This window comes from Scyliorhinus canicula, chromosome 12 (genome assembly GCF_902713615.1).
Source record: "Scyliorhinus canicula chromosome 12, sScyCan1.1, whole genome shotgun sequence".
Classification (NCBI taxonomy): Eukaryota; Metazoa; Chordata; class Chondrichthyes; order Carcharhiniformes; family Scyliorhinidae; genus Scyliorhinus; species Scyliorhinus canicula.
In genome coordinates this window covers 58,696,169-58,723,217 of record NC_052157.1, presented here as the reverse complement: position 1 = coordinate 58,723,217, position 27,049 = coordinate 58,696,169, and the positions used below count along the sequence as shown (strand labels likewise).

Sequence of the window (27,049 nt, the reverse complement as noted above, 5' to 3'; positions counted from 1 at the left end):
TATTCAGCTGCATCACAGCCTGGTATGGCAACTGCCCGGCCCAAGATCGCATGAAACTGCAGAATGTGGTGAACTCAGCCCAATGCATCACTCAAGCTTGCCACTCGCACATTGATTCTGTCTATACCTCCTGCTGTCTCAGGAAGGTAGACTGCATTATCAGGGATCCCTCCCACCCAAGCTTTGCCTTCTTCCAGACCCTTCCATCAGGCAGACGATACAGAAGTCTGAAGACCCACACATCCAGACATTGGAATAGCTTCTTCCCAACAGCTACCAGACTCCTCAATGACTCTCCCTTGGACTGATCTGTTCCCTGTAAGAACACTGTTCACGACGCCCTATGCTGCTCTTGCTCATGTATTTGCTTTGTTTGGCCCCTTGTTCCGCACTGTAGCCAATTACTGTTTGTCGATGTACCATTTGTCAATGTACTCTGTTGATTATTCTTTTTTTGTCTACTATGTACGTACTGTGTACGTTCCCTCAGCCGCAGAAAAATACTTTTCACTGTACTTCAGTAGATGTGACAATAAATCAAATCAAATCTAAGCCCTTCGGCCCATCTAGTCTCACCAATGCATGAAAGGCCCTGACCTGCCCACCTAATCCCACTTGCCAGCTCTTCACCCATAGCCTTGAATGTTAGCACGTGCCAAGTACTCATCCAGGTACTTTTTAAAGGATGTGAGGCAAACCCACCTCTACCACCCACCCAGGCAGTGCATTCCAGACCGTCACCACTATCTGGGTAAAAAAGGTTTCCCTCTAATCCCCCCTAAATCTCCCACCCCTCACTTTGAACTTGTGTCCCCTTGTAACTGAACCTTCAACTAAGGGAAACAGCTGCTCGCTCGGCACCCTGTCCATGCCTCTCATAATCTTGTACACCTCAATCAGGTCACCTCTGCTCGAGAGAAAACAACCCAAGGCGATGAAATCTCGCTTTATAACTTAAATGTTCCATCCCAGGCAATATTCTGGTGAATCTTCTCTACAGCATCTCCAGTGCAATCACATCCTTCCTATAATGTGTCATTGGTGCCCAGTGGCTGCAGTGTGTGCCATCTACAGGACACACAAGGAACTCCCCAAGGAGTGGACAAGTTCATTCTACACTGGCTTATGGTCCTCACTGTTTAGTGAAGCCTGTCTTCCAGTCAACACAGTGTGTACAAATGCATCAATTGAAACAACGTTCAGTGCTGATTTCCAAGGCAGGACAATGGATGAGGGGCCCTCAGAACTTCTACCATCATCTCCATCATGAATCACTCGTTGTCTCAAACAGCGATTCTTGAACCTTATTAGTTCAAAGAGTCCTTTTCAGATGGATTATAAATCACGGATCCCAAATCTAATTTTTAATAATCGCTTATTGTCACAAGTAGGCTTCAATGAAGTTACTGTGAAAAGTCCCGAGTCGCCACATTCCGGCGCCTGTTTGGGGAGGCCGGTACGGGAATTGAACCTGTGCTGCTGGTCTTGTTCTGCATTACAAGCCAGCTGTTTAGCTCACTGTGATAAGCCAGCCCACAATGCTGTTGAGCATTTCTCACACAAGGCTACTGTGGAAAGAGAGTTTTAATAATGAGTTTAAGTAAACCGGTAAGTGTTTCGAGTCACAGTTTGATGATAATATGACTGATGTAGAGACAGCAGAGAAACCAGGGATTCAAGGATAAAGGATAAGTGTGACTGCATAGACATGAGATACAGAGGCCAAAAAACATGCCACTGTTGTTGCTCCTCCCGAAACTCCTCTGGCCCATCACTCCCCCCTTTTATTGCTGTCCTTCTGTCATTTGTTGCAGTCCTCCTCATTGCTGATTGGCCTCCCCCATTAACATTCTCATGTGTTAGGGCAGCACGCTGGTGCAGTGCTAAGCACTTCTGCCTCACCGAGCAGAGAACCCGGGTTCGATCACGGCCCTGGGTCACTCTCCATGTGGAGTTTGCCCATTCGCCCCGTGTCTGTGTGGGTCTCACCCCCACAACCCAAAGTTGTGCAGGGTCGGTAGATTGGCCACGCTAAATTGCCCCTTAATTAGGGCATTCAAATTGGATACCTTAAATTTTTAAAAATTCTCATGTGTGTGACGATTAGGTGACTTTCATTGTCACTTCATTGCAAAGTTAATATAAGCCTACTTGTGACAATAACAAAGATTATTATCAAAATAATTGAACTGCTTTTAATGTGGTTTAGGGTTGGCTGTTAATAGAATACTTAGCCAATCATTTCCCCAGCTCACATCCCGCGCAAACAGAATGAACAGCAATCTCATCCCATTTGTTTAACAGACTCAAAGCAGCATTCAATCTTAATTTTAAAGGAGGTAAGTTTGCTGAAACGGACGAGTTTCCCTTTTCTCCGAAAGGTGGAAGAGAGCTCACACAAATGTGACAATCTGGGGAATATTTGACGGATCTGTGAGAACTGCACCGAGTTTCTCTGTGTTAGTTAACTGTGCAAGGGATTTACACGATTTCAGTCAGACAAGATCATAAGAAATAGCAGCAGGAGCAGGCCATTCGGCCCATCGAACGTGTTCTGCCATTCAATAAGCACGTGGCTGCTATGATTGTGATCTCAACTCCACTGTTCTATCTGCAACCCCCGCCCTTCGCCCCCCCCCCCACCACCACCACCATAACCTTCAGCCCTCACCACCCCCACCACCATAACCTTCAGCCCCCCCCCCCCCCCCCCCACCCCCGCCCCCACCATAACCTTCAGCCCCCCTGTAGATCAACAATCTAACTCAGTGCAGAATATATTCAGTGAGCCGCAGCCTCCACTGCTGTTTGGAGAGGAATTCCACGCACTAACCACCCTCTGAAAGAAGTAATTCCTCCCCAACTCCCGCCTAAATGGGAGACCCCTTATTTTGAATTAGCGTTCCTCCAGTTCTAAATATCCCAATCAGATTGAAACATCTGCTCAGTATTTACTCTATAAGTCGTCTCTTCTATGTTATAAACCGGCCCATTTCCAGTGATTAAGATTAACATCAACAGATGTTGGACTTGCTCAGTCGGTCAGGCAGACTAGTCCACTGCATGTGTCCAAACTGAATGTCTCCAAATATTAGAGCAGCAACCACCCACCCCCCTCCCCTCCCACTATAATTCAATCTGAGGCAGGCTGCCACAAACCCTCATGGCTGAGGGGCCCATCACCTCAAAGCGGGGTGAGCCTTGTTCACGGAGATGGCATCTTGTCAGCTACGGGTGTGGCGTTAACATGAACTCCTTTTGTTTACACAAAGTGAATGGTTTTCCATTTATTCCACATTTCCAGTTTTCTCTGGCATCCTTTTCTAAGGAATCTCTTTGGATCTTCATTGTCTCAGGAATCGCTTTGGATCTTGATTGTCTAAGGAATCTCTATGGATGCCCATTGTCTCAGGAATCTCTTTGGATCCTCATTGTCGAAGGGATTATTTCTGATCTAAACCCCATATTGTTGTATTGTTGCAGCATTGCAGACTGCCTTGTCCCCAAGCTCAGTACTGGCCCCACTCCAGCAGTCACTGTGACACACAAGCAAAGTTCCTCTACCCTGAGCTGTGCCTGTGGTGAAGGTGTCTCTGTGTTGGGTTCATGACCTTCACAGATGGTCTCCCTGTGCTTTGGGTGAAATTGAACAGGGCCCCACATGAAATGCTGACACCAGAAACATCTTGTTCCCTGTTCTTCTCAAACATCCATGACTTCCGCACGAATCTGAAGAGCTGCTGATCAAAAACTAAAGTCATCAAATCATGTGATCGTACAGAGAGGGAGGCCATTTGACCCATCGTGTCTGTGCTGGCTCTTTGAAAGATCTGTCCAATTAATCCCATATCTCCCAACACCGCTTTTCCCCCCACAGCCCGGGAAATGTTTCTCCAAAAAAAGTGATCCAATTCCCCTTTTGAAAGTGCTGATTGAATCTGCTTCCACCATTGTTTCTGGTGGAGTCAATGTCAATCCTGCTGCCACACACTGAGCCAGCGTACATCAGATAGCACTGGGGTGATGGGTCAATGGAACTTGGTGTGAGTGTGTTCACTGGGTCATGTCATAATATACACACAGATATATGATGGTGCATAGACATACACTGACTGACACACTGAAAGACCAATCAACACACAGAACACAGCAGCCAATCACCAGACAGGACATGGCCACTATAAAGCCAGAGGGCACTAGTTTTCCCGCTCATTCGGGATGCAGCCTCTGAGACAGCCAGAGCCCGTAATCAGTAGCACGAACATCTGCCATGTGCTAGCAGTATAGTCTGGTCAGGTTAGCCATAGGTCTTCAGTCAACCTAACATAGTGTCGACCCACAGTGCAAGTATGTTTAACAGCTCATAGTTAAATAGAATAGAGTTGTACTTCTACAAGTGTTGGTAGCCTGTCTCTCTCACTGCTCTGGTAAACGCAGTCCTCGCAGACCCAGCATACCCAACACATCAGATCACTGCTGAATTGGTTCCCAATCAGAGCTCAAGAAGAATGATCTTTTAAAAAGATTATCTATCAATCTATCTGAGCTGACAATCTTACCTTGGAGAAGTGTCAGAAGGAGGTATGATTTCCTGATCATTGTCGACTCCGAGATATTTCATCAACTTCTTACTCTCAAGCTCTGAAAGAGAAAGGAGTTAGTGAGACCTCACCTCTTGTCCGACAGCTCTCGAGAGACCAGAACTTTAGACAATGTCTTCACAGACTAATTGGATTCTGCAGTCACAAGGCTTTAAGAAAGAAAAATAATGAAGGACTTGCATTTCTACAGCAATTTCACCACCTCAGGATGTCCCAATATATCTGCACTTCACTCGTCCCTTGAACTAGAAAGATGTTCTGCACAACAGATCTTGGGCTTCACACTCCAGTCTCAATAATGAATAGAAATATTTCAAAAGCAGTAATCATTGAAATCTGTCTTTATAAAGTCACAACATCAACAAAGGACAATATTGGTCATGGAAGTGAATTCCAATTATTGTGTTACTGACCCAAGATCTATCCAACTGCTCGCCTGTGGATTAACTTCCGACACACTCTTCTTGGGCTGAATGAACTCTTCTGGGCTGCTTGCTCTGTGTATCTAATTTAGAAATGTTGATGTGGCACTGTGAGTCAAAATGGGGGTGGAACAAAGTTAGAAAATGTTGGTGTTTTGAGTTGTTTGTAAGCTGTTCACCCTTTGTGTCCTTTCCCTGTGATGATATTTCTGCTCAAAGGTGGACCTATATTGACAAGGAGCTTGTACCATTGGTCAGAGAGTTTTGTACCCTCTCCCCTCACTGAGACAGTTCAAGAAACCACTTCAAAGATTGGATCTCCGTAAAACAGACCAAGCCCCTTGGTGTCAACTGTTGGTTGGTCAGTACTGAGGGAGTGCAGCACTGTTGGAGGGTCAGTACTGAGGGAGACAGCCTGAGCATTTCAATCAATTGTGTAAATAAATGTAACACTGCTCATTACCCAAATGCTTCTTACAATTTAATACAGTATGAAAAAGTGCAGCATTCAAAAAGCACATTCTGATCCGATTTCAAAATTAAGCAACATCACATTTTTGTTCATTATTATTCGACCATGTTGGCTGCACACAGTGAGACAATGCCTTGGTTATGATGTGTCCACACAGCAGGACTGGGGAGCGCCAGGTTTCAGGAAGGGCTTCAGCTTGCTGAGGAGGAGAAGGAGAATCTCTGGTTCTATGATAATTTCTCCTCCACTGTCGAGTAAACACACAGAAAGAAATCATCACTCACTCTCCACTTTCAATCTCTCACTCTGGCTGAATAATCAAACTGAATATCACTGTGACATTTGCTGTAATATTGATCCATCCACTGGGATTAAATGGATCCCGAAAATTTTTATTGTAAACACTCTAATAATGGACAATCTGAACTTTCACCTTAGCATGGAACATTGGTAAGAATGGATCATCGACCTGGTTGACTCCCAGTCCAATGTTTTTCTCCATTGCTGTGAGAAGGATTGTGTTGGAGAAAAATCCGGAATCGTTTACAACAGGATGGAAATCCATCTCGGAAATGTGTGCAAATCGGGCAGGATCGTGACTGACTTACCTTCCCCACTTAATAAACAGTCCCTGGGCAGAAATCTCTGGCGGCCGGTGGCAAAGTCGGGAAAGGCGATGGAGCGGAGAATCAGTCTTGGTGCCGGATTTATGGCCGGTGCCAGGTTCATACCAAATCACAGTTCTCTGGTGCCTCGACAGTGGAGTCAAAGCATTCCACTCCGCAGATGCAGTAAATGCCATTTTCATATAATCAGCAGGGGATGGAGGTGTGGTGGAGGGTTATCAGGGGATGGGCACGGGGTCGGGCTGACCGGGCATTGACTGTCATTGCCGTGGCCTGCAAGGCAGCCATCTTGCTACACACTCCACTGACCACCTACCTTGGCCCGGGTTCAGAATAGTGTCTCCGGCCTTATGGGTGCCCCCACATCCCACCCTCCGCCACACTACCCACCACCTACCCGGCCACCACCCCTCTGGCAGGACATTACGTGGCCCACCCAAGGGCAATGCCCACAGTAGTCCCTAAGGGGTGCACGGGATGGGGGCCGCGGAGTATACTGCTGGAAAAGGCTGCACCAGCTGATGGTACCCCTGATAGCAGGGACGGGTATCAGGGCTTGAGGCCCCCACGTTGCCGGGCACCGATGGGCCCAGGGGTGCGGAGCGCAGAGTGCCAGGGGAAACGGCCAGCTGTGGGGATGGGGGAGGAAGGGGACATGTGGGGCTGGAGTCCGCAGTGCAGACTGGGGCCATCGTTGAACCTGGTTGGGCACGACGGTACGCTCCAAGCGAACATGTTGACCTTTCACCCACTGCAGACCGTGGATATTGGAAAACAAGCAGCAATGGTGGCCTTCCTGCTAGTCACCCCAGCCCTGGGGATGACCTGAGGCTGTACATACTGGAGCTGCTCGAGGAGGAGGAAGCTGCAGCACGGGATCCTGCCGGCCGCCTAACAGGCCGAGTAGGAAGAGGAGGATGTGGAAGAGGAGGTTCAAAGGAGGTGCCACATGAGGCCTCGTGTGTACTGGCAGTGCCTGTCATTAGAGGACCTGCCAGACCGGGCATGCCGTCGGCGACTCTGACTGAGCAGGGAGACAGTGCGACATTTCTGCTGGATCATGGCGCACCTGACACTGCGGGGGAATGGGGAAGGACACCCACTCCCGGTGACCATCAAGGTCACAGTTTCTTTGAACTTCTACACCATGGGGTCCTTTCAGGCGTTGAGTGGGAATCTGTCTGGGATCTCACAGACCTCGGTGCATAGGTGCATCCGCGCCATCACGGGGGCCCCATATGCCCAGACGGCACTATATATCCATTTCAATGTGGACCGAGCCCACCAGGATACCCGGGCAGCGATGTTCGCCGCCATAGCCAACATGACCCGGGTCCAGGGGATAGAGGTTGGTTTAGCTCACTCGGCTAAATCGCTGGCTTTTAAAGCAGACCAAGCAGGCCAGCAGTTCGATTCCCATACCAGCCTCCCCGGACAGGCGCCGGTATGTGGCGACTAGGGGCTTTTCACAGTAACTTAATTGAAGCCTACTCGTGACAATAAGCGATTTTCATTTCATTTCATCAACAGGAAGGCATGTCCCACTATGAGCACCTGCAGATTACAGGTCAGTCCTCACAAAACAAAAGGGGTTCAAGTCGGTGAATGTGCAGCTGGTGTGTGAATATCAGATGCACATCATGTGCTTCTGTGTCCGATACCCGGGCAGTGTGCACAACGCCTTCATCCTGGCACATTCAACAATTCCTGACCTCTTTGAGGCGTCACCCTGATTGGGGCTTGACTTTTGGGCAACAGGGGTTATCCGCTGCAGTTGTGGCTGATGATGCCTATCCGGAGGCCACAAACTGATGCCATACAGCAACCAGGGCATGATCGAGCGCTGCTTCAGCATCCTGAAGATGTGGTTTAGATGCCTGGAGTGCTCTGGAGGGGTCCTCCAGTGCAGCGCGTGGAGTTTCATCTGCATCGTGGGGGCCTCCTGTATCCTCCACAACTTTGTGCAGCAGAGGGGCGATGTGCTGCAGGAGCAGGATGAACACCAGTCCTTGTCCGACGAGGAGGATGCGGGGGAGGGCGAGAATGGACAGGACATGGGGCCTGGGCAGGCACGGGAACCACACTCACAGGATGCTCTAATTGCCTCCAGATTCATCAACTAGAAGGGGACTGAACAGGAGCACGGACATCACATCCTACACCCCTCCCCATATAGGCCGCCTCTATTCCTGATGACCCTCTGGGGGCCCACCTAGATGCAGCGTTGGGGCCATTAAGACCAGAAAATTAGACACCAGTTAAGTTGCCACAGATGCAGGGTTTCAAGCTTCTGGGTTGTTGTAGAGTAAAGGAGACAAGAGTTCTGCTTCTTCATAAAACACCTTTATTTCTTTGATCTAACTTCACACACAAATCTCCACCAACAAATAGTGCCACCTGTAACCCCTTTATATATCAGTGATTTCTATTAGATAATTGAGATCAAATTAGTATTTAATTGGAAGGTCTGTTAACCATTCCTAACAGACTCCTCTTTCTTGAAGAAAAAATAATTCACAGGAAGATACGTCCTTCTTTAATAATGTCCAAAAGGTTCTTCGAACCAGCCCATCTCTTTGTAAAACAATCAGATAACTGATAGCTACTGCCGACCCATTTAATTTTTGATATCTCCCTTTTAATAGAACAATAGAATATTAATAGACCATTACAGCGCAGTACAGGCCCTTTGGTCCTCGATGTTGCGCCGACTTGTGAAACTAATCTAAAGCCCATCTACACTATTCCATTATCATCCATATGTTTATCCAATTACCATTTAAATGCCCTTAATGTTGGCGATTCCACTACTGGGCATTCCACGGCCTTACTACCCCTGACATCTGTCCTACATCTATCTCCCCTCAATTTAAAGCTATGTCCCCTCGTGCTAGCCATCACTATCTGAGGAAAAAGGCTCTCACTGTCCACCCTATCTAATCCTCTGATCATCTTGTATTCCTCTATTAAGTCACCTCTTAACCTTCTCTCTAACGAAAACAACCTCAAGTCCCTCAGCCTTTCCTTATAAGATCTTCCCTCCATACCAAGCAACATCCTGGTAAATCTCCTCTGCACCCTTCCCAATGCTTCCACATCCTTCCTATAATGCGGCGACCAGAACTGCACACAATACTCCAAATGCAGCCGCACCAGAGTTTTGTACAACTGCAACATGACCTCATGGCTCCGAAACTTAATTCCTCTACCAATAAAAGCTAACACACCGAATGCCTTCTTAACAACCCTATCAACCTGGGTGGCAACTTTCAGGGATCCACGTACATGGACAGCGAGGTTTCTCTCCTCATCCACACTACCAAGAATCTTACCATTAGCCCAATACTTTGTATTCCTTTTACACCTTCCAAAATTAATCACCTCACACTTTTCTGCATCAAACTCCATTTGCCACTACTCTGCCCAGCTCTGCAGCTTATCTATGTCCTTCTGTAACCCGCAACATCCTTCCGCATTGTCCACAACTCCACCAACTTTCGTGTCATCCGCAAATTTACTCACACATCCTTCTACGCCCTCCTCCATGTCATTTTTAAAATTAACAAACAGCAGTGGCCCCAAAACAGATCCTTGTGTTACACCACTAGTAACTGAACTCCAGGCTGAACATTTCCCATCAACCACCACCCTTTGTCTTCTTACAGCTAGCCAACATTGGGGAACCTTATCAAATGCTTTACTGAAATCCATATACACCACATCAACTACTTTACCCTCGTCCACCTGTTTGGTCACCTTCTCAAAGACCTCAATAAAATTTGTGAGGCACGACCTACCCTTCACAAAACCGTGTTGACTATCTCTAATCAAATTATTCCTTTCTAGATGATTATAAATCCTATCTCTTAGAATCCGTTCCAAGACTTTGCCCACAATAGAAGTAAGGCTCACTGGTCTATAGTTACCAGAGTTGTCTCTACTCCCATTCTTGAGGGGACAACATTTGCAGCATTTTGTTCAGCATCTGCTTTTAATTGGCGATATCAATCCTCAATCTTTTCTCATTTACACTTTTTGTGGAGTGCACATTTTCCCACAAGGATTTATTGTCAATATGACACTCAATGGGTATTTTTCCCAAATCCCCTAATCCCAAAATATCTGATAATATCTGGGATATATAAAAGGCCATATCCACTGCCTTTACAAGGCTTAATGTCTCAGCGAACAATGTGCTTTTAATTACTCTCCTTATTTTCTTTGTTTCCCACACAAGGGGGCAACATTTTCCCCCAAAAGAAAAATTATAAAACCTCCTGTGCTTGAAAATAAATTTGCATAGGACGCATCACTATAAACTATGAGTTTCAAGTGCCTAAGATTACACATAAACAGGAACCTCAAAACACACTCCTGCATTTTTAGTTTGGCCATTGCTTTGTTTGTTCTCATTATGTCTTCTACTTTAGGATCATTCATTTTTGTACTCAACTCTAGGACATCAAAACTAACGTCCGGTCTAGTCTGTCTACCTAACCAATTCAGTTGCCCAATTAAACTTTTCAGTTGCTCTTTTTCCATCTTTTATACCACTGCGTCTTTTTGTGAAACCCGACTACAACTAATTGCTATTGGGCTAATGCTCTCCAAATAAAATTGCTGATGTAAAGTTGCACCGAACTCAGTCTGTCCGATTTCCAGCCCAATATATTTGAAAGCACCTGAAGCCTGACTTCCAACCCTGAATTCTTTCCTCAGCACAGTGATTACAATAGCTTCAAAATCACAATTTCCACCCCACAAAAAAAATCACCAACATGGATCATAAAGTTGTCGGAAAGATTTGCTTTATAGTGCCAGTAAAACATTGCCGGATCTGCTTTCAACTGACAGCAACCAAATTTTAGCAAAACTGACCTTTCTGAAAAAATACCAGACTTCAGATGCATCATTTGATCCATAGACACATTTGTTCAACTTCCAGAGTACCCCTTCTGTGTGAGCTGCCTCTTTAGGAGGACAGAGAAAAATGTCTCTCTGAAGCTGATGACCCTCCAAAAAGGCAGCTTTTACACAGAGGGTGGTAAATATATGGAACGTGCTGCCTGGGTAGGTGGTGGGAGCAGGTACGATAGCGGCATTTAAGGGGCATCTAGACAAATATATGAATAGGATGGGAATGGAAGGATACGGACTCTGTAAGTACATACAGTTTTAGTTTAGGCAGGTACCATGCTCGGTGCAGGCTTTGAGGGCCGAAGGGCCTGTTCCTGTATTGTTCTTTGTTCTCTTATATTTATAGATTTGCAGTCTCATACCTTCGTGGCTGATAGAGCCAAGAAGATCTTTAAAACAACCTTTCCTGCTGCTAGTGAATCTATCCTTACATGATCTTCTAAGATTTCTGCAAATCCTCTTGCCACAAGCCTGGCCTTTGCCTTATAAGTTCCATCCGGTAGAAACTTTTCCATGCAAACCCATCTGTGAGATAGAACTCTTTGTCCCCTCTCCGGTACCTCCATGTATTCCCCAAATTCACTCCAACTATGCAATTCTTGCTGTTTGGCATCTTTGATAATTTTTTCATCCAATTTATTGGAGGCCACCAAAATCGCACGAGCATGTGGGCTTCTACTCCTAGTAGCATTTGTAGTCTTACCCATATTCCGAGACCTTGATAACCTACGTCCCCTATCCCACCTGGTATCTTGTTCTGTACTGCCACTGCTTGATCTTTCACTCCTGCTGTGGGATGCCCTTTCAATAGTTCTCGACCCCTGTGGGGGGGGGGGGGGGGGGGGGGGGAAATCACGCCACGCCACCCCAATGCCAGCTCGCCAATTCTCTGGCACCGATTTTCAGGCGCCCGTGGGATAGCCGCCGCGCCGGTCGGGAGCCGTTGAAAGCGCCCCCCCCCCCCCGATGATTCTCCAGTCCCCGACGGGCCTGAGTGCCCGCCGAGTCCCGCCGGCATGGGTTACGTATGGTTCCACCCGACGGGACCGCAGAGTTCTATCTGCGGGGGCCTTTCTGGTAGGGGACGGGGGGATCCGACCCCGGGGATGGGCCTCCATGGTGGCCCGGTCGCGATCAGGGCCTTCCGGTCGGCAGGTGGGCTGGTTCCGTGATGGTCTATGTTCCTCCGCGGCGGGCCCCTATAGGGCTCTGTCATATTGCCCGGGGGCCGCCGCGGAGATGGGAACCCACGCGCATGTGCAAACTCACGCCGGCCATGACACGCATGCGCGAACTCGCGCCAGCCGTGGTGCGCCGGCTTATGGGCGCTGGAGTGCGGACACTACTACTGGGAAGGGATGGATAGCTGCCAGGTGAGGTGTGTTGACGTCGGAGTGGCTCGTGCCACTTTTCACGCTGGCGTCAGAACTTGGCTGCAGGATTGGAGAATGCCAGCCCCTGTCTATTTCAGTTAACTGGTCTTCATAATTCTGTAACACGTGCATATCAGATGACCCTGGTTCCTCATCAAGTTTGTCTGCTCTTTCTAAATTTGGAAGTCTGTAATCTGTACCCATTATCCGTAATGAATATATCCTAATAGTCTGATTTCCATGTTGCAATATAATTGTTTTGCCATCTATGCCTATAACATTCCCTGGGCCTTTCCATTCATTAAAATTGTCTCTCTTATAGTATACTGTCTCCTTGCTGAAAAACGGTATTTGATGGCCGTACATTACGCCTTAAAGCTCTGCGAATTCTTTCAGAGACTTCTGCTTCCAAAAAATATTTTCTACTTCTACGTAATGCATTTAAATGCTCAGCAAAGGCAGAGCTAATTGTAGTCCCTTGCCAAGCTGGAGGCTGGTCATTCAAAATGGACGGAATTTTAGAATTTCAACCAAATACTAATTGATAGGGACTACAGCCCCCAACCATCTTCAATGAATTCTTTGCATGTACCACCCATGCTAAAGCTGAATTTAACTTGCAATTTTGTCGATCTGCCAAAATTTTCCGGAGCATGTCATCTATTACAGCATGGTTTCTTTCCCATACCCTATTACTTAATGGGCTTTCTGCAGCCATATTCATCACTGTGATATTCATGTTTTCACACATATCCCTAAACTCATCATTAGCAAATTCATCCCCATTGTCTGTAAGGAATTTTGCCGGTGAGCCCATTCCTGTCCCTATCCATTTTTTCACGATCTGATCCAGAATTACTCTCGTTTCTTTACTACATATAACGGTTGATTGACGAAATTTGGTCGCTAAATCTACAAAATGCAAAATAAATATATTGTTTGCTTTATCCCAGATCTTAAGGTTCATGGCCACAATGTCATTAAAATCTCTGGCCAAGGGTAGAGTTACTATCGGTCATGATGGTGTCCTTCTGTACTTCCTACAAGCCGCACAGCGATCACTAACCTGTTCTATCAGCTTAGTATAGTCTTCATCCCTTACCCCTACATCCTTTAATACATTTTTCAGTCTCTGGGGAAATGGATACGCAAATTGCCTATGCAGTTTCAGTACAATGAGCATTTTATCAGCTAAAGTCCCATTTCCAGCTGCGAATAACACTTTCTTAACGTCTTTACCTTAAATATTATTTGTCATTAATGGAATACAATAATGTCCCGACTGTGCAAATTGTAAGTCCACCGTTTTTCAAAGAACTGTTGCCTTGTCATTTTCCATATCCAGTTTCATGTGTGCTTTCTTCATCGACGGTCTGCTCACTTGACACAACATCCGTGCTAATGAAATGATTCACTCCAGCAATATTGCAAGGGCTCACCACTCTTTTCAGTGACTTCAGGGTATTATCATCCCCAAACCTAAAACTTGTGGAACTTTCAAATTATTTAACCTTATTACGATGTTCAATATTTTAAAAGTCCAAGTAACATTTTCACCAGTCAATTCCACACACAGTAGATGTGCAGCCACTATCCAATGGTTAGCATCAATGCTTCACAGCTCCAGGGTCCCAGGTTCGATTCCGGCTTGGGTCACTGTCTGTGCGGAGTCTGCACATCCTCCCCGTGTGTGCGTGGGTTTCCTCCGGGTCTCCGGTTTCCTCCCACAGTCCAAAGATGTGCGGGTTAGGTGGATTGGCCATGCTAAATTGCCCGTAGTGTCCTAAAAAAAAGTAAGGTTAAGGGGGAGTTGTTGGGTTACGGGTATAGGGTGGATACGTGAGTTTGAGTGGGGTGATCATTGCTCAGCACAACATCGAGGGCCGAAGGGCCTGTTCTGTGCTGTACTGTTCAAAATCAAAATCAAAATACAGCACAATTGAAGGACTCTGCAACCAACACTCTCATTACCGGAGTAAAACTTCTCGTTAATAGGACAATGTCTTCATTCTGGTCACTATCTCTTTCCTCGTCCGACTCTTCCATGTCATGTGTAGCTTCAAACACTCTATTATAACGTGTTGGACAGTTGAAAGCATAATGAAATTGAGAGTCACACTGAAAACATCAATTTATCATACTCTGGCCACTTCTGGGGTTCATTTTCCTGTTACCATTCCCCATGTCCCTCCTCCTGTTATAGATATTAAAGGGGTTTCTGTCCTCATAATGTCTGGGTCACAATCCTCTTCCATACTCTTGCAGCCCTCTTGTACCCATAAGATTTTGCCATCCTGTTAATAGTGTATCTTCCACAATCTGCTTTATTGCTGACCGACCCATGTGTGTCATAAGAGCCATAGGAATTGAATGTTTCCCTAAAAATTTTTTTATGGCCTCTGTCATTTGATCAAATAAGGTATTTGATCAATGGCTCCTATCAAAACCAGGTACCTATCCATATTGTTCACTTTAGCAAAGTCCAGTAACGTAACAGCCAACACGGAGTCTGGAAATTCCCAGCGATAGTTTTGCAGCTTTTGTATAGTCTGCTAAATCTATTATATATTCCTCAATATCCTCTGTTTTCTGGAATCTACCGAGTTCTAACCAGACTTCATACACACTTAATAAGTCATCCTTTTGATAAATTTTATCCATGAAGTTCAATAGACCCTCCAGACCTTCATCTGAATTCAAATGTTCCAAGTCTAGTTCAGAAAACACTGCGTCTGATTTTACTTTTGTAAGGTAAAGAACGAGCCAATGCAGTACCTTGTTTCCTTTTCCCCAAAGCAGATGTTGTGGGTAGGCTGACTCTGCCGCATATGTCATGTGGCCACTTGTGCTTGCCTGGGCCCCATGTTCTGTCCATCGACTGCTGCGACTGGGCCATGACCTGCTGAGACTCGGCCAAGGCCCGCAGCGCGCCGGCAATGTCATGTTAGCTCTGGCGCATTGCTGCCTATGAGAGGGCAACCCTGTCCAGGGCCGAGGATGACGTGTGCACATTAAGCCCAACGCCTTGCATAACCTGACCCATTGCCTCCACCGCGGATGCCACCCGTGCGGTGTCGACCTGGGTTGCTGACATGAGCGGCACCACTCCCTGCTCCTGGATGCGGTTCGACTCCTCTAACTGCGTCTGCAGATGCTGGAAGACAGCCCTCATCCCGTCATTGTGTCCCTGGGTTTCTTGATGCATCGGTTGTGCGGGTGGGTTGAGAAACTCCAGGAACTCGGAAAACGTCTGGGAGCCAGCTGGATGCTGGGCCTGGCCTGCCCTCCGCCAGTCCGGGCCCTCGGCTGCTCCGACCTCCACCTGCTGTACCTGCTCAGCTGTGATGTGCGACCCAGACTGTAACCCAGGAGCCTCATCACTAAATAGGCCCACCGGGGTGAGTGTCTCTGGGATGGTGGATGCTGTGGGAGATAGCAGTGCCGCAAGCTCGAGGTCGTCTTGGGTTGTGGGAGGGGGGGGTGTTTGTCATGCAGGGTTGTCTCACTTGGTGCAGCTCCGCCAACCTCGCATTGTGCGACCTCCCGGGTGGCAGATCCCCCAACAAGGTCCAGTGCCCTCTGCTCAAACGTGGTGAGGGGGTGCAGAATGGGCGAACCCCCTCCAGTCTTGTTCCGCTCACGAGTGTTGTGAGCGGTCTTGTCCTGTTGGGGGAGGGGACATAGGTAGATCATTACAATACGGCAGGTATCAGCAGGCCGTTCAGATACTGGATCAGGTTGGGGGTCAAGTTGTAACAAGACCATTACATCTCCCCACGGGGGCCAGCGTGCTGGGTCTGTGACTACTTAGTGAACCACCCTCCACTCACTCTGCCCCAATCCCCCTCTACCCCCCGTGCCAGGGGGTGAGGTGGGTGATTAAGTAAAGGGGGGGGGGAGGGATGGTTGTGACCCGGGGCACCATCTTGGCACTTACCCTGGCAGCCCTGGTGAGGTCGTGCAGCTTTTTACGGCACTGTTCCCCAGAGTGAGGGGTCGCCCCACAGCACTGACGGCAGCAGTCACCTCTCGTCAGGCCTGGCGCACCACGCTTGCAGGGTGGCGATGCCCTCTTCTCGGGCAGATGATGCCCCTCCTCTGCTCCACCTCATCGAGGAGCGTTTCTATGTCGGCCTCAGCAAACCTCGGCGCTGCCCTCCGTGGCTCCGACATGTTTCCCGTCCCGTTCCTGTGCTCGCCCGCGCCTTTTTACGACGTCGGGCGGCGTTGCGTGGCCGTTTCCGTGGCGTCGCCGCGTTCCGACGTCATCTGGAACGTAATTGCCGCGGCCCCGTTCCTAGCCCATTTCCCGGGTGTGAATACCTCAGGAACGGGGCCGTGTCGGGCCGTCGGCAAATTTGGCCGTTTTCACGGCCGACTTCGCGATTTTCCGCGGGTGCGGAGAATTGCGCCCGCCGAATTTCCTCAATTTCCAGAGGAAGTATAGGCGCTGTTGTGCTTTCTTGGTGGTAGCATCAACGTGGGTGTACCAGGACATATTTTTGAGATGTGCACCCCAAGGAATTTGAAACTGCTAACCATCTCCACCTCGGCCCCGTTGATGCTGACAGGGGTGTGTACAGTACTTTGCTTCCTGAAGTCAATGACCAGCTCTTTAGTTTTGCTGGCATTGAGGGAGAGATTGTTGTCGCTGCACCACTCCACTAGGTTCGCTATCTCCCTCCTGTATTCGGACTCGTCGTTATTCGAGTTCCGGCCCACTATGGCCGTATCGTCAGCAAACTTGTAGATGGCGTTGGAATCAAATTTTGCCACGTGGTCGTATGTGTACAGGGAGTAGAGTAGGGGGCTAAGTACGCAGCCTTGCGGGGCCCCGGTATTGAGGACTATTGTGGAGGAGGTGTTGTTGTTCATTCTTACTGATTGTAAGAATGCAGAGAAAGGGAATGTCTTCATGGGTGATGGAGGTTTCAGAAACCATCGGACCTGGAGGAGCTTACAGAGATCGGGAGGGTTATGGGCTGCTGCAGGTTACACAGATAGGGAGAGATTTGAACACAGGGATCTCAATGTTAAATTTCAGGCTTGCAGACAGGGAGTCAGTGTATATCAGCAAGCACAGAGGTGATGGGTCAATAAGAATGATCTTTCGTAAGGGCTATTAATCATAAATCTGTCCGAGCTGACAATGTTCTTAGTTTGGAGAAGTGAGAGGAGGAAGTAAGATTTCCTGTTCATTGTCCACTCCCAGATATTTCATCAGCTTCTCACTCTCAAACTCTGGAAGAGAAATAAGTTAATGAGACCTCACCTCTTGTCCGACAGCTTTCGAGAGATCAGAGCTACTTTTAGACAATGTCTTCACAGACTAATCTGATCCTGTGTGGGATGATAGGTGCCCTGCTCAGTATTAAATGGCTTGTAGAACAAAAAACAATGAAGGGCTTGCATTTCTATAGCACCTTTCACCACCTCAGGATGTCCCAAACACATGGGCAGGATCGTCCGTCAGCTGATGCCGCAATCGTGAGAGGTGATTGGATGGCGATCCGGTTTCGACGGCATTTTCTTGGTGGGCGCCGGTGTCACGCCGAATAGCGATTCTCCGGTGCATCAACAGCAGCGTCAATGCGTTCCTGCCCATGTACAGGAACGTTCCTGCGCATGTACAGTAAATGCCATTTGCATATAATTAGTGGGCCCCCGTGATTCTCCACCTTCGCTATGGGCAATTCTCGACGGTGAAGTTCACTTGTCTTTTAAAAATCAAGAAGCCGCCACCATGGCTGATGAGGGAGAGAGAGGAGGTAGGACAAGCAGAGGCGTCACTGTGGGCTGCCGGTGCCGACACTGGCCGAGCCGGCTAGGGAGAGGGGAGGGGGTGATGGGGCATGGGGCCGGGTTGCCCCCCCATGGGGCTGGGAGGGTCTCCAGGCACGGATCGCCATTGCTGCGGTCTGCAAGGCAGCCATCTTGATGCGCATAACTCATGACCATCTACCTTGGCCCCTGGCTCAGCAGAGTGCCACTGGCCATGCCCCCACCCCTGCACCCCACCCCTGCACCCCGCTCCCCACCCTCCACCCCAGCCTCCGCCATATCACACCCCCAACCGGTCATCCCATGCCGGCACGGCATCACGAGGCCCACCCAAGAGCAATGCTCACAGTAGCCCCTACAGGGTGGCACTAGATGGGGGCCGCAGTGCATACCACTGGCAAGGGGAGTGCCAACTCATGGTACACCTGGCAGCAGGGACTGGGCTAGAGGCTCCCATGGTGCTGGGCACGACAGGGCCAGAGGTATGTGGATGGGGGGGTGGGGGGGGAGTGACGTGGGGATAGGGTCCGCAGTGCCAACCAGGGCCACTGTGTAGCCCGGAGGACCTGGTTGGGCATGAGGGTACGCACCATGCTAAGATGCAGATGATGCATATTGGAAGTCAACCGGCAGTGGTAATCTTCCTCCAAGTCTCTGCCACCCTGGGGATGCACTCATGCTGTACGGGCTGGAGCTGCTCGAGGAGGAGGAAGCTGCAGCAGCGGAGCGTCACAGAGGAACAGGAGGCAGCCAGTGAGGATGGAGAGCCGGCAGCCCAACAGGTCAAGGAGGAGGTGGGAAGGAGGCACCGCATGAGGCCTCGTGTGTGCCGGACCGGGCATGCCGTCGAACACGCTGGCTGAGCAGGGGGACACGTCTGCCAGATCATGGCGCACCTAACACCGCGGGGGAAGGGGGGAGGACACCCACTCCTGGTAGCCGTCAAGGTGCCGGTTGCCCTGAACTTTTATGCCATGGGCTCCTTCCAGACGCCGAGTGGGGGCCTGTCTTGGATCTCACAGATCTCGGGGCACAGGTGCATCCGCGCAGTCACGGAGGCCCTATATGCTCAGTCGGCTCAATACATCCATTTCAATGTGGACGTGTCCGCCAGGATGTCCAGGCAGTGGGGTTCACTGCCACCACCGAGATGCCCCTGTTGCCCTATGAGTACCTGCAGCTGACTGATTACTCTTCACAAACTGAAAGGGCTTCCACCTGATGAACGTGCAGCTGGTTTGTGACCATGAGATACACATCATGCACGTCTGCACCCGATCCCCAGGCTGTGTGCACAAGGCTTTAATCCTGCCACACTTGAGGATTCCCGGCCTCTTCAAGGCACATCCCGGATGAGGGATGGCTCCTCGGCGACAGGGATTATCCGCTGCTGTCGTGTTTGATGATGCCTGTCTGGAGGGCTCAGACCGATATGGAGACCTGCTACAACGATGCCCACGTAGCGACCAGGGACGTGATTAAACCGTCCTTCGGCATCCTGAAGCTGTGGCTCAGGTTCCTGGACCGCTCTAACCAGGCGCTGCAGTATGACGCTGAGAGAGTTGCACACATCATGGTGACCTGCTGCATCCTCCTCAACATCGCGCAGCAGAGAGGTGGCATGCTGGAGGAGGAGGAGGATGAAAACCAGTCCTCGTCTGACAAGGGGAATGAGGGGGAGGATAGACAGGACGTGGGGTTCGGGCTGGCATGGGAGGCCCCACAGCGTTTGTGGGTGGGCCAACACACACAGAACACTCGGATTGCCTCTAGGTTCACCGACTGGGGGGGGGGGGGGGGGGGGGGAACTGGACAAGGACACGGATATCTCATCCCACCCCCTCCAACCACCCGCCCCCTCGGAGGTCTTACCTCCACCTGCTGTATCGGAGCATGTGTGTGTTGCGCACGATATAGTGTCACAAGGGCTGCTTCACTGAAGTGCCCAACCGAGGTGAGTGTCTCTGGGATGGTGGAGGGTGTTTTGGGACAGATGTGACGGGAAATTAATATCATCCCCGACCCGAGCTTCGGGGTGGTCCTGCTCCCGTCCGTATCGATGTTGTCCTCATCACTGCCCAGCACCTGGGTTGTGGCTGGGGTCCGGGGCAGGGGTCACCCGAAGGCTCCGCCCCATCACCAGCAGCAAGACACAAGACAAGATGCATGATTGCATCGCGGCCCGGGGGTTAGTGGTGGGGTGAGTGGGGTTATGTTGCAAAGGGGATCGGGGGGGTGGGGGGGGGGGGGGGTTTGGGAGGAGGAAGGGGTGTGTCGGAGTGGTGTGGGTGTGTGAGGGTGAGTGTGTTGTGGGGGTGGTGGTGGGGTGGTGCGGTGGTGTCACACCTGCCATGGAGAACCGCAACTCAGCGGGGTCTCACCCTCACCCAACCTCCACCCCGGCGACTGTCCTTCGGCTTGCTGACGACGTCCAGTGCGCTCTGCTCTGCTGCGGCGAGGGGCCGCCGTCCCAGCAGTCCCCCTCCAGTATTCTCCCTCTCCCAGCGGTTGTGAACGGCCTTTTCCTGGAGGGGGTGCGGAGGGGGGAAAACAGAAAATGCACAGTGTTGGACAGTCCGATGCATGCGCCCAGGGGGTGGGTAACTGGTTGCTTCAGTGGCAAGGGCACATGGCCATGGCGGCCGGTATGGGTGCCGGAATGTGGTGCAGGGTGGGGGTTCGGCCGCCCTCCGGGTGGGGGTGGGTCAGGGTCGGGTTACGGGTGTGTGGGACGGGCACCGTGCTGCCTACTCACCCTGACTGCCCTGAGGATGTTGTGCAGTTTTTTCTGCCACCAGCGATCAGGCCCAGCGAACGCCGACAGCTGACAACCCCCTCCTCACCCCAGGGTACAGGGTGTGGTGAGATAACCACTGTAGTTATGCGTACTGCAGTAGGGGGATGTCTGCCTGTACCTGTAATACAGGTTCCTCCGGTCAGCCCCTGCCGGCTAGCTCCGCCCACAGGGAGCTTATGTATAAATGTATGAGAGCTGCTCAGACCCTTAGTCTACTGTTGCAGATGGAGGGACAACATCGTACAACAATAAAGCCTCTATTGTACTAGTCTCTCGGCTTTGAGTATAATTGTTAGCGCTACAATTTATTGTTGTACGATTTCCCAGTCACCATGGACATCAGAATCAAGCCTGACCGTCTGCAGCTGGATCCGCATCCATGACGGCCGCCTCCCGTAGTGCGCAAACTTACTCCGCTAGCCACTCGGCCCACCCGTCCTACCCCTCGTGGACCCCGCAAACGGTCCCCCCAGCAGCCACCCCCGCGCACTATGCCTGCGCTGCCCGCCGCACCGCACCCCCTGGGAGTCCCCACTGTTACTTCTGCGGCCAACAGAAGCACCCTCGCCAACGCTGCCCGGCCCGCACAGCGACCTGCAAAGCTTGTGGAAAGAAAGGCCACTTTGCAGCGGTGTGTCAGTCCCGGACGGTCGCTGCTATCGCACCGCCGGTCCCCTCGCTTCAGCCGCTCCCTCAATGGGCCCCGCCGTCCGCTTCCCCCGACCCCACGTGCGATCAGTGGGCGCCGCCATCTTTTGCCGCCCCCGCCACGTGCGCCCCATGGGCGCCGCCATCTTCATCCACCACAGCCATGTGCGTTCCATGGGCGCCGCCATTTTGTTCCGACCCCATAACGTGCGCTCCATGGACGCCGCCATTTTACCCACAGGTACTGCGGATGCCGCCATCTCGTCTCCAGGGGCCGCCATCACGGGACACGGGTCGCTACCGCTCCTCGTCGGACTCATCTGACTCAACCGCCGACCAACCACTGCTCGCCTCCGTTATGCTCGACCAGTCCCGTCCTCGCAACCTGGCACCCTCTTCCACATCGGTGCTGGTCAACGGCCACGTGACCTCCTGCCTCATCGACTCCGGGAGCACCGAGAGCTTGTTCCACCCGGACACGGTAAGGCGCTATTCCCTTGCGGTCCATCCCGCCGACCGGCAGATCTCCCTTGCCTCCGGTTCCCACTCTGTCCCGATCCGGGGTTTCTGCCTGGTTAAACTTACTGTACAGGGTGTGGAATTCGACCGTTTCCGTCTGTACATTCTCCCCGACCTCTGCACTTCACTCTTACTAGGCCTGGATTTCCAGTGCAATCTCCAGAGCCTCACCCTCAAATTCGGCGGACCCCTACCTCCCCTCACCGTTTGCGGCCCCGCGACCCTCAAGGTTGAGCCTCCCTCCCTCTTTGCCAATCTGACTGTGGATTGCAAGCCCGTCGCCACCAGGAGCAGACGGTACAGCACCCAGGACAAGGCCTTCATCAGGTCCGAAGTCCAGCGGCTGCTTCGGGAGGGTATCATCGAGGCCAGCAACAGCCCTTGGAGAGCCCAGGTGGTAGTGGTTAAGACCGGGGAGAAGCACAGGATGGTCGTGGACTACAGCCAGACCATCAACCGATACACGCAGCTCGACGCGTACCCCCTACCCCGCATTTCTGATATGGTCAATCAGATTGCACAGTACCGGGTCTTCTCTACTATTGACCTGAAATCCGCCTACCACCAGCTCCCCATCCGTAAATCGGACCATCCCTACACTGCCTTCGAGGTGGACGGTCGTCTGTACCAATTTCTGAGGGTTCCCTTCGGCGTCACTAACGGGGTCTCGGTCTTTCAGCGAGAAATGGACCGAATGGTTGACCAGTACGGACTGCAGGCCACTTTCCCGTACCTCGACAATGTCACCATCTGCGGCCATGACCAGCAGGACCATGATGCCAACCTTTATAAATTCCTCCACACCGCATCTCTCCTTAATCTCACGTACAAGGAGAAATGCGTGTTCCGCACAGACCGCTTAGCCATCCTCGGCTACGTAGTCCAAAACGGACTACTGGGGCCCGATCCCGACCGCATGCGCCCCCTCATGGAGCTCCCAATTCCCCACTGCCCCAAGGCCCTCAAACGCTGCCTTGGGTTTTTCTCTTATTACGCCCAGTGGGTCCCGCAATACGCAGACAAGGCCCGGCCACTTATCCAGTCCACACATTTTCACCTCTCGGCCGAGGCACAACAGGCCTTCGCCCGCATTCGATCTGACATAGCCAGGGCGGGGATGCACGCCGTAGACGAGACTCTGCCTTTCCAAGTAGAGAGCGACGCTTCAGATGTCGCCCTTGCCGCCATGCTGAATCAGGCCGGCAGACCCGTGGCTTTCTTTTCACGCACCCTCCACGCCTCCGAAATTCGGCATTCCTCTGTCGAAAAGGAAGCCCAGGCAATCGTTGAAGCGGTGCGGCACTGGAGGCATTACCTGGCCGGCAGGAGATTCACTCTCCTCACTGACCAACGGTCGGTAGCCTTCATGTTCAACAACACGCAGCGGGGCAAGATCAAGAATGACAAAATCTTGCGGTGGAGAATCGAGCTCTCCACCTTTAACTACGAGATCTTGTATCGCCCCGGCAAGCTCAACGAGCCCCCAGACGCCCTCTCCCGAGGTATATGTGCCAGTGCACAAGTGAACCAGCTCCGTGCTTTGCACAACAGCCTTTGCCATCCGGGGGTCACTCGCTTGTACCATCTGATTAAAGCCCGCAATTTGCCCTACTCCATCGAGGAAGTACGGACAGTCACCAGAGACTGCCAGGTCTGTGCGGAGTGCAAGCCGCACTTCTACCGGCCAGATCGCGCGCGCCTGGTGAAAGCATCCCGCCCCTTTGAACGCCTCAGCGTGGACTTCAAAGGGCCCTTCCCCTCCACCGACCGCAACATCTACATCCTTAGTGTGGTCGATGAATTTTCTAGGTTCCCCTTTGCCATCCCATGCCCAGATATGACGCCTGCCACCGTCATCAAGGCCCTGGATTCCATTTTCGTCCTGTTCGGTTTCCCCGACTATATCCACAGTGACAGGGGATCCTCGTTCATGAGCGATGAGTTGCGTCAATTCCTGCTCAGCAGGGGTATCGCCTCCAGCAGGACGACCAGCTACAACCCCCGGGGAAACGGGCAGGTAGAGAGGGAGAACGGGACGGTATGGTGGGCCGTCCAGCTGGCCCTACGGTCCAGGAACCTCCCAGCCGCTCGCTGGCAGCAGGTCCTCCCTGACGTGCTCCATTCCATTCGGTCGCTACTGTGCACCGCAACTAACAGTACACCCCATGAACGTGTTTTTGCCTTCCCTAGGAAGTCCACATCTGGAGTGTCGCTCCCGACTTGGCTCACGACTCCGGGCCCAGTCCTTCTCCGTAGGCATGTACGGCACCACAAGGCGGAACCCCTGGTGGACAAAGTACGCCTTCTCCACGCCAACCCTCAGTATGCCTACGTGGAGTTCCCCGACGGCCGCCAGGACACAGTCTCGCTCCGGGACCTGGCTCCCTCAGGTGCCGATCCCATGCCCACACCCCTTCCCGCGCCAACCCCACGCCCCTCTATTCGTCCCCATCAGGTCCATCCCTCATCCCCCTGCCCACCCTGGAGGACACGGAAGATTTCGGCTTGCTCTCGGAGTCATCCTGCCAGCAGCCAGCACCAACACCGCCAACACCTGCACCATCGTTGCCATCACCGCCTGTGCCGACATCACCACCACAGCTACGCCGATCACAGCGGAACGTCCGACCACCGATTCGGCTCAACCTGTAACCTGCTAACCGGATGGACTCTTGATTTCCTTGTTGGACCCTCTTGTAAATAGCATCCTTTGTATTAGAGTTACATGTCACCCCCGCCGGACTCATTTTTTACAGGGGGTGAATGTGGTGAGATAACCACTGTAGTTATGTGTACTGCAGTAGTGGGATGTATGCCTGTACCTGTAATACAGGTTCCTCCGGTCAGCCCCTGCCGGCTAGCTCCGCCCACAGGGAGCTTATGTATAAATGTATGAGAGCTGCTCAAACCCTTAGTCTACTGTTGCAGATGGAGGGACAACATCGTACAGCAATAAAACCTCTATTGTACTAGTCTCTCGGCTTTGAGTATAATTGTTAGCGCTACGCAGGGTCGCCTGCTTCTCCTCCACGGCGCCCAGCAGGGACTCGAGTTCCACGTCAGTGAGCCTCGGGGCCGCTCATCTTGCTGCCATCTTGTGCGTGGGGAGTGAGGTTTGTATGTGCAGTTGCAGCTTGTTGGAGTGTCAATCCCGGACCACGGAGAATCCGGCACCATTTCTCATTGGAATCGATTGTGTTCCGGGTGGTGCCGGTGCGAGCCCCTTGACGGTCGCTGAATCGGTCCGGGCGTGGCACCAATTTCGCTGTCATAGAATTCCACGACTTCTGCCCCGGTGTCAACACTTAGCCTCAGGAACGGAGATTCCGGCCACATGCCTCCGCACTTCTCTTGGTCCTTGAACAAGCATGACGTTCTGTACGATAGGTTTGACCCTCACACTCAGATCTCAATTATAAGTAGAAATCTTTCAAAGACATCAGTCATTGGAATCTGTCTTTATAAAGTCACAACGTCAACAAAAAACAATGTTGGTCATGGAAGTGACATCACTTACCCAGGATCTGTCCGACCGTACGCCTTGGATGTTAGGCTGACATGCTTTACTCGGGCTGAAGGAGCTGTTGCTGTGTTCCTCCATCTGTGTATTTAATGCGAAAAGGATGATGTCTCACCGGGAGTCAAAATGGCGGTGCTTTGTGTCAAAGTGAGAAGCAACACTTTGCCTTGTCCTGTGAGAAAACCGGTTACACTTTTTTGCAGACCACAAATAAGTCAGACCGAGTAGTTTTCAGAAAAGCTGTGGCGGAATTCTCTGTTCCTAAATATTGACGCTGGGCAGGATTTGTGAACATCCACAACAGCCAAACTGGCAGGGCACCTGAGCCGATTCAGCGACTACTAAGGAGCTAGTACCGGCGCCACATGGAACGCAATTGATTCCAATGAGAAATGGTGCGGGATTCGCCGGTTCTGTGATTGACACTCAGGGGGCTGACAAGCTGCAGCCACATATACACATTGCAATCCCCACACACACCATCCCAGCCAACAAGATGGCACTGATTGTGCTGGAGCACGCCCATACAGCTGATGGGTCAGCTGGAGCCAGAGGGCACTCAGGGGGGTGGTCTGGAGGGACAGACACATGACCTGTGGCCCCATGTTCACTGTGGGCAGTCGGCAGTGTGCGTAGCTGCTTGGCTGCCTTGCTGACTGTGGCAATGGTGTTCCATGGCCATCCACCCCGACCCCACAGCCCACCTCCTGGCCATCCCCTGCTACTCCCCCCAGCCCTGTCAGCAAACTATGGCGATTTTGGATACTTTATGTAACCCCTCTCTCTCCCTCAGTAGCCACAGCGCCTGTTTCGTGATTTTTAAAAGCGCAAGTGACCCTCAGGTCGGGAATTCGCCCCATTGGAGGCGGAGAATCGCGGAAGCCCCGGAGAATACCAGGTCAGGCCCGCTAATGATATGCCAACGGTGTTTACTGTACGTGCGTTCTGGAATGCATTGATGCCAAGGTCGAAGCGACGAAGAATTGCGATTCGGAGTGAAACTGGAGCCGGCCACGATTTCGGCATAGGAACCGATTCTCCGCCCAATCTTATTTCCCGATTCTGGCATTGGCCGATGGGGAATCCCACCCTCAGTTTATTAACACACTCATATTCACAATATAAACCAGATCCCAGTCAGGTCTGCACTGTCGGTACCATACCTGCCCAACTTTGTACAGAACTTAACTATGGGTGATTTCGAGTTCTCTGCCTCTTTAGTGGGGGAGCTCGTATTCGGCGAGACTGACAGGGAGATTGATTACTGCAACCCCACAGGTCTCATGGGTGTTATCACACTCTTTGTGCCAATAAGAAGTCTTACAACACCAGGTTAAAGCCCAAGAGGTTTCTTTCAAACACTAGCTTTTGGA

At 51.2% G+C, this 27,049-nt stretch overlaps 1 protein-coding gene across 1 annotated transcript in view; it reads right to left on the bottom strand.

The window, feature by feature from the left end:
* LOC119974259 (B-cell receptor CD22-like) overlaps positions 1 to 27,049 on the bottom strand; it is a 102,008-nt gene that overhangs the window by 40,128 nt on the left and 34,831 nt on the right. Inside the window, exon 7 of the mRNA XM_038813029.1 lies at positions 4,560 to 4,641. Coding sequence (XP_038668957.1) covers positions 4,560 to 4,641 — 82 coding nt within the window. The remainder of the gene's footprint in view (positions 1 to 4,559; positions 4,642 to 27,049) is intronic.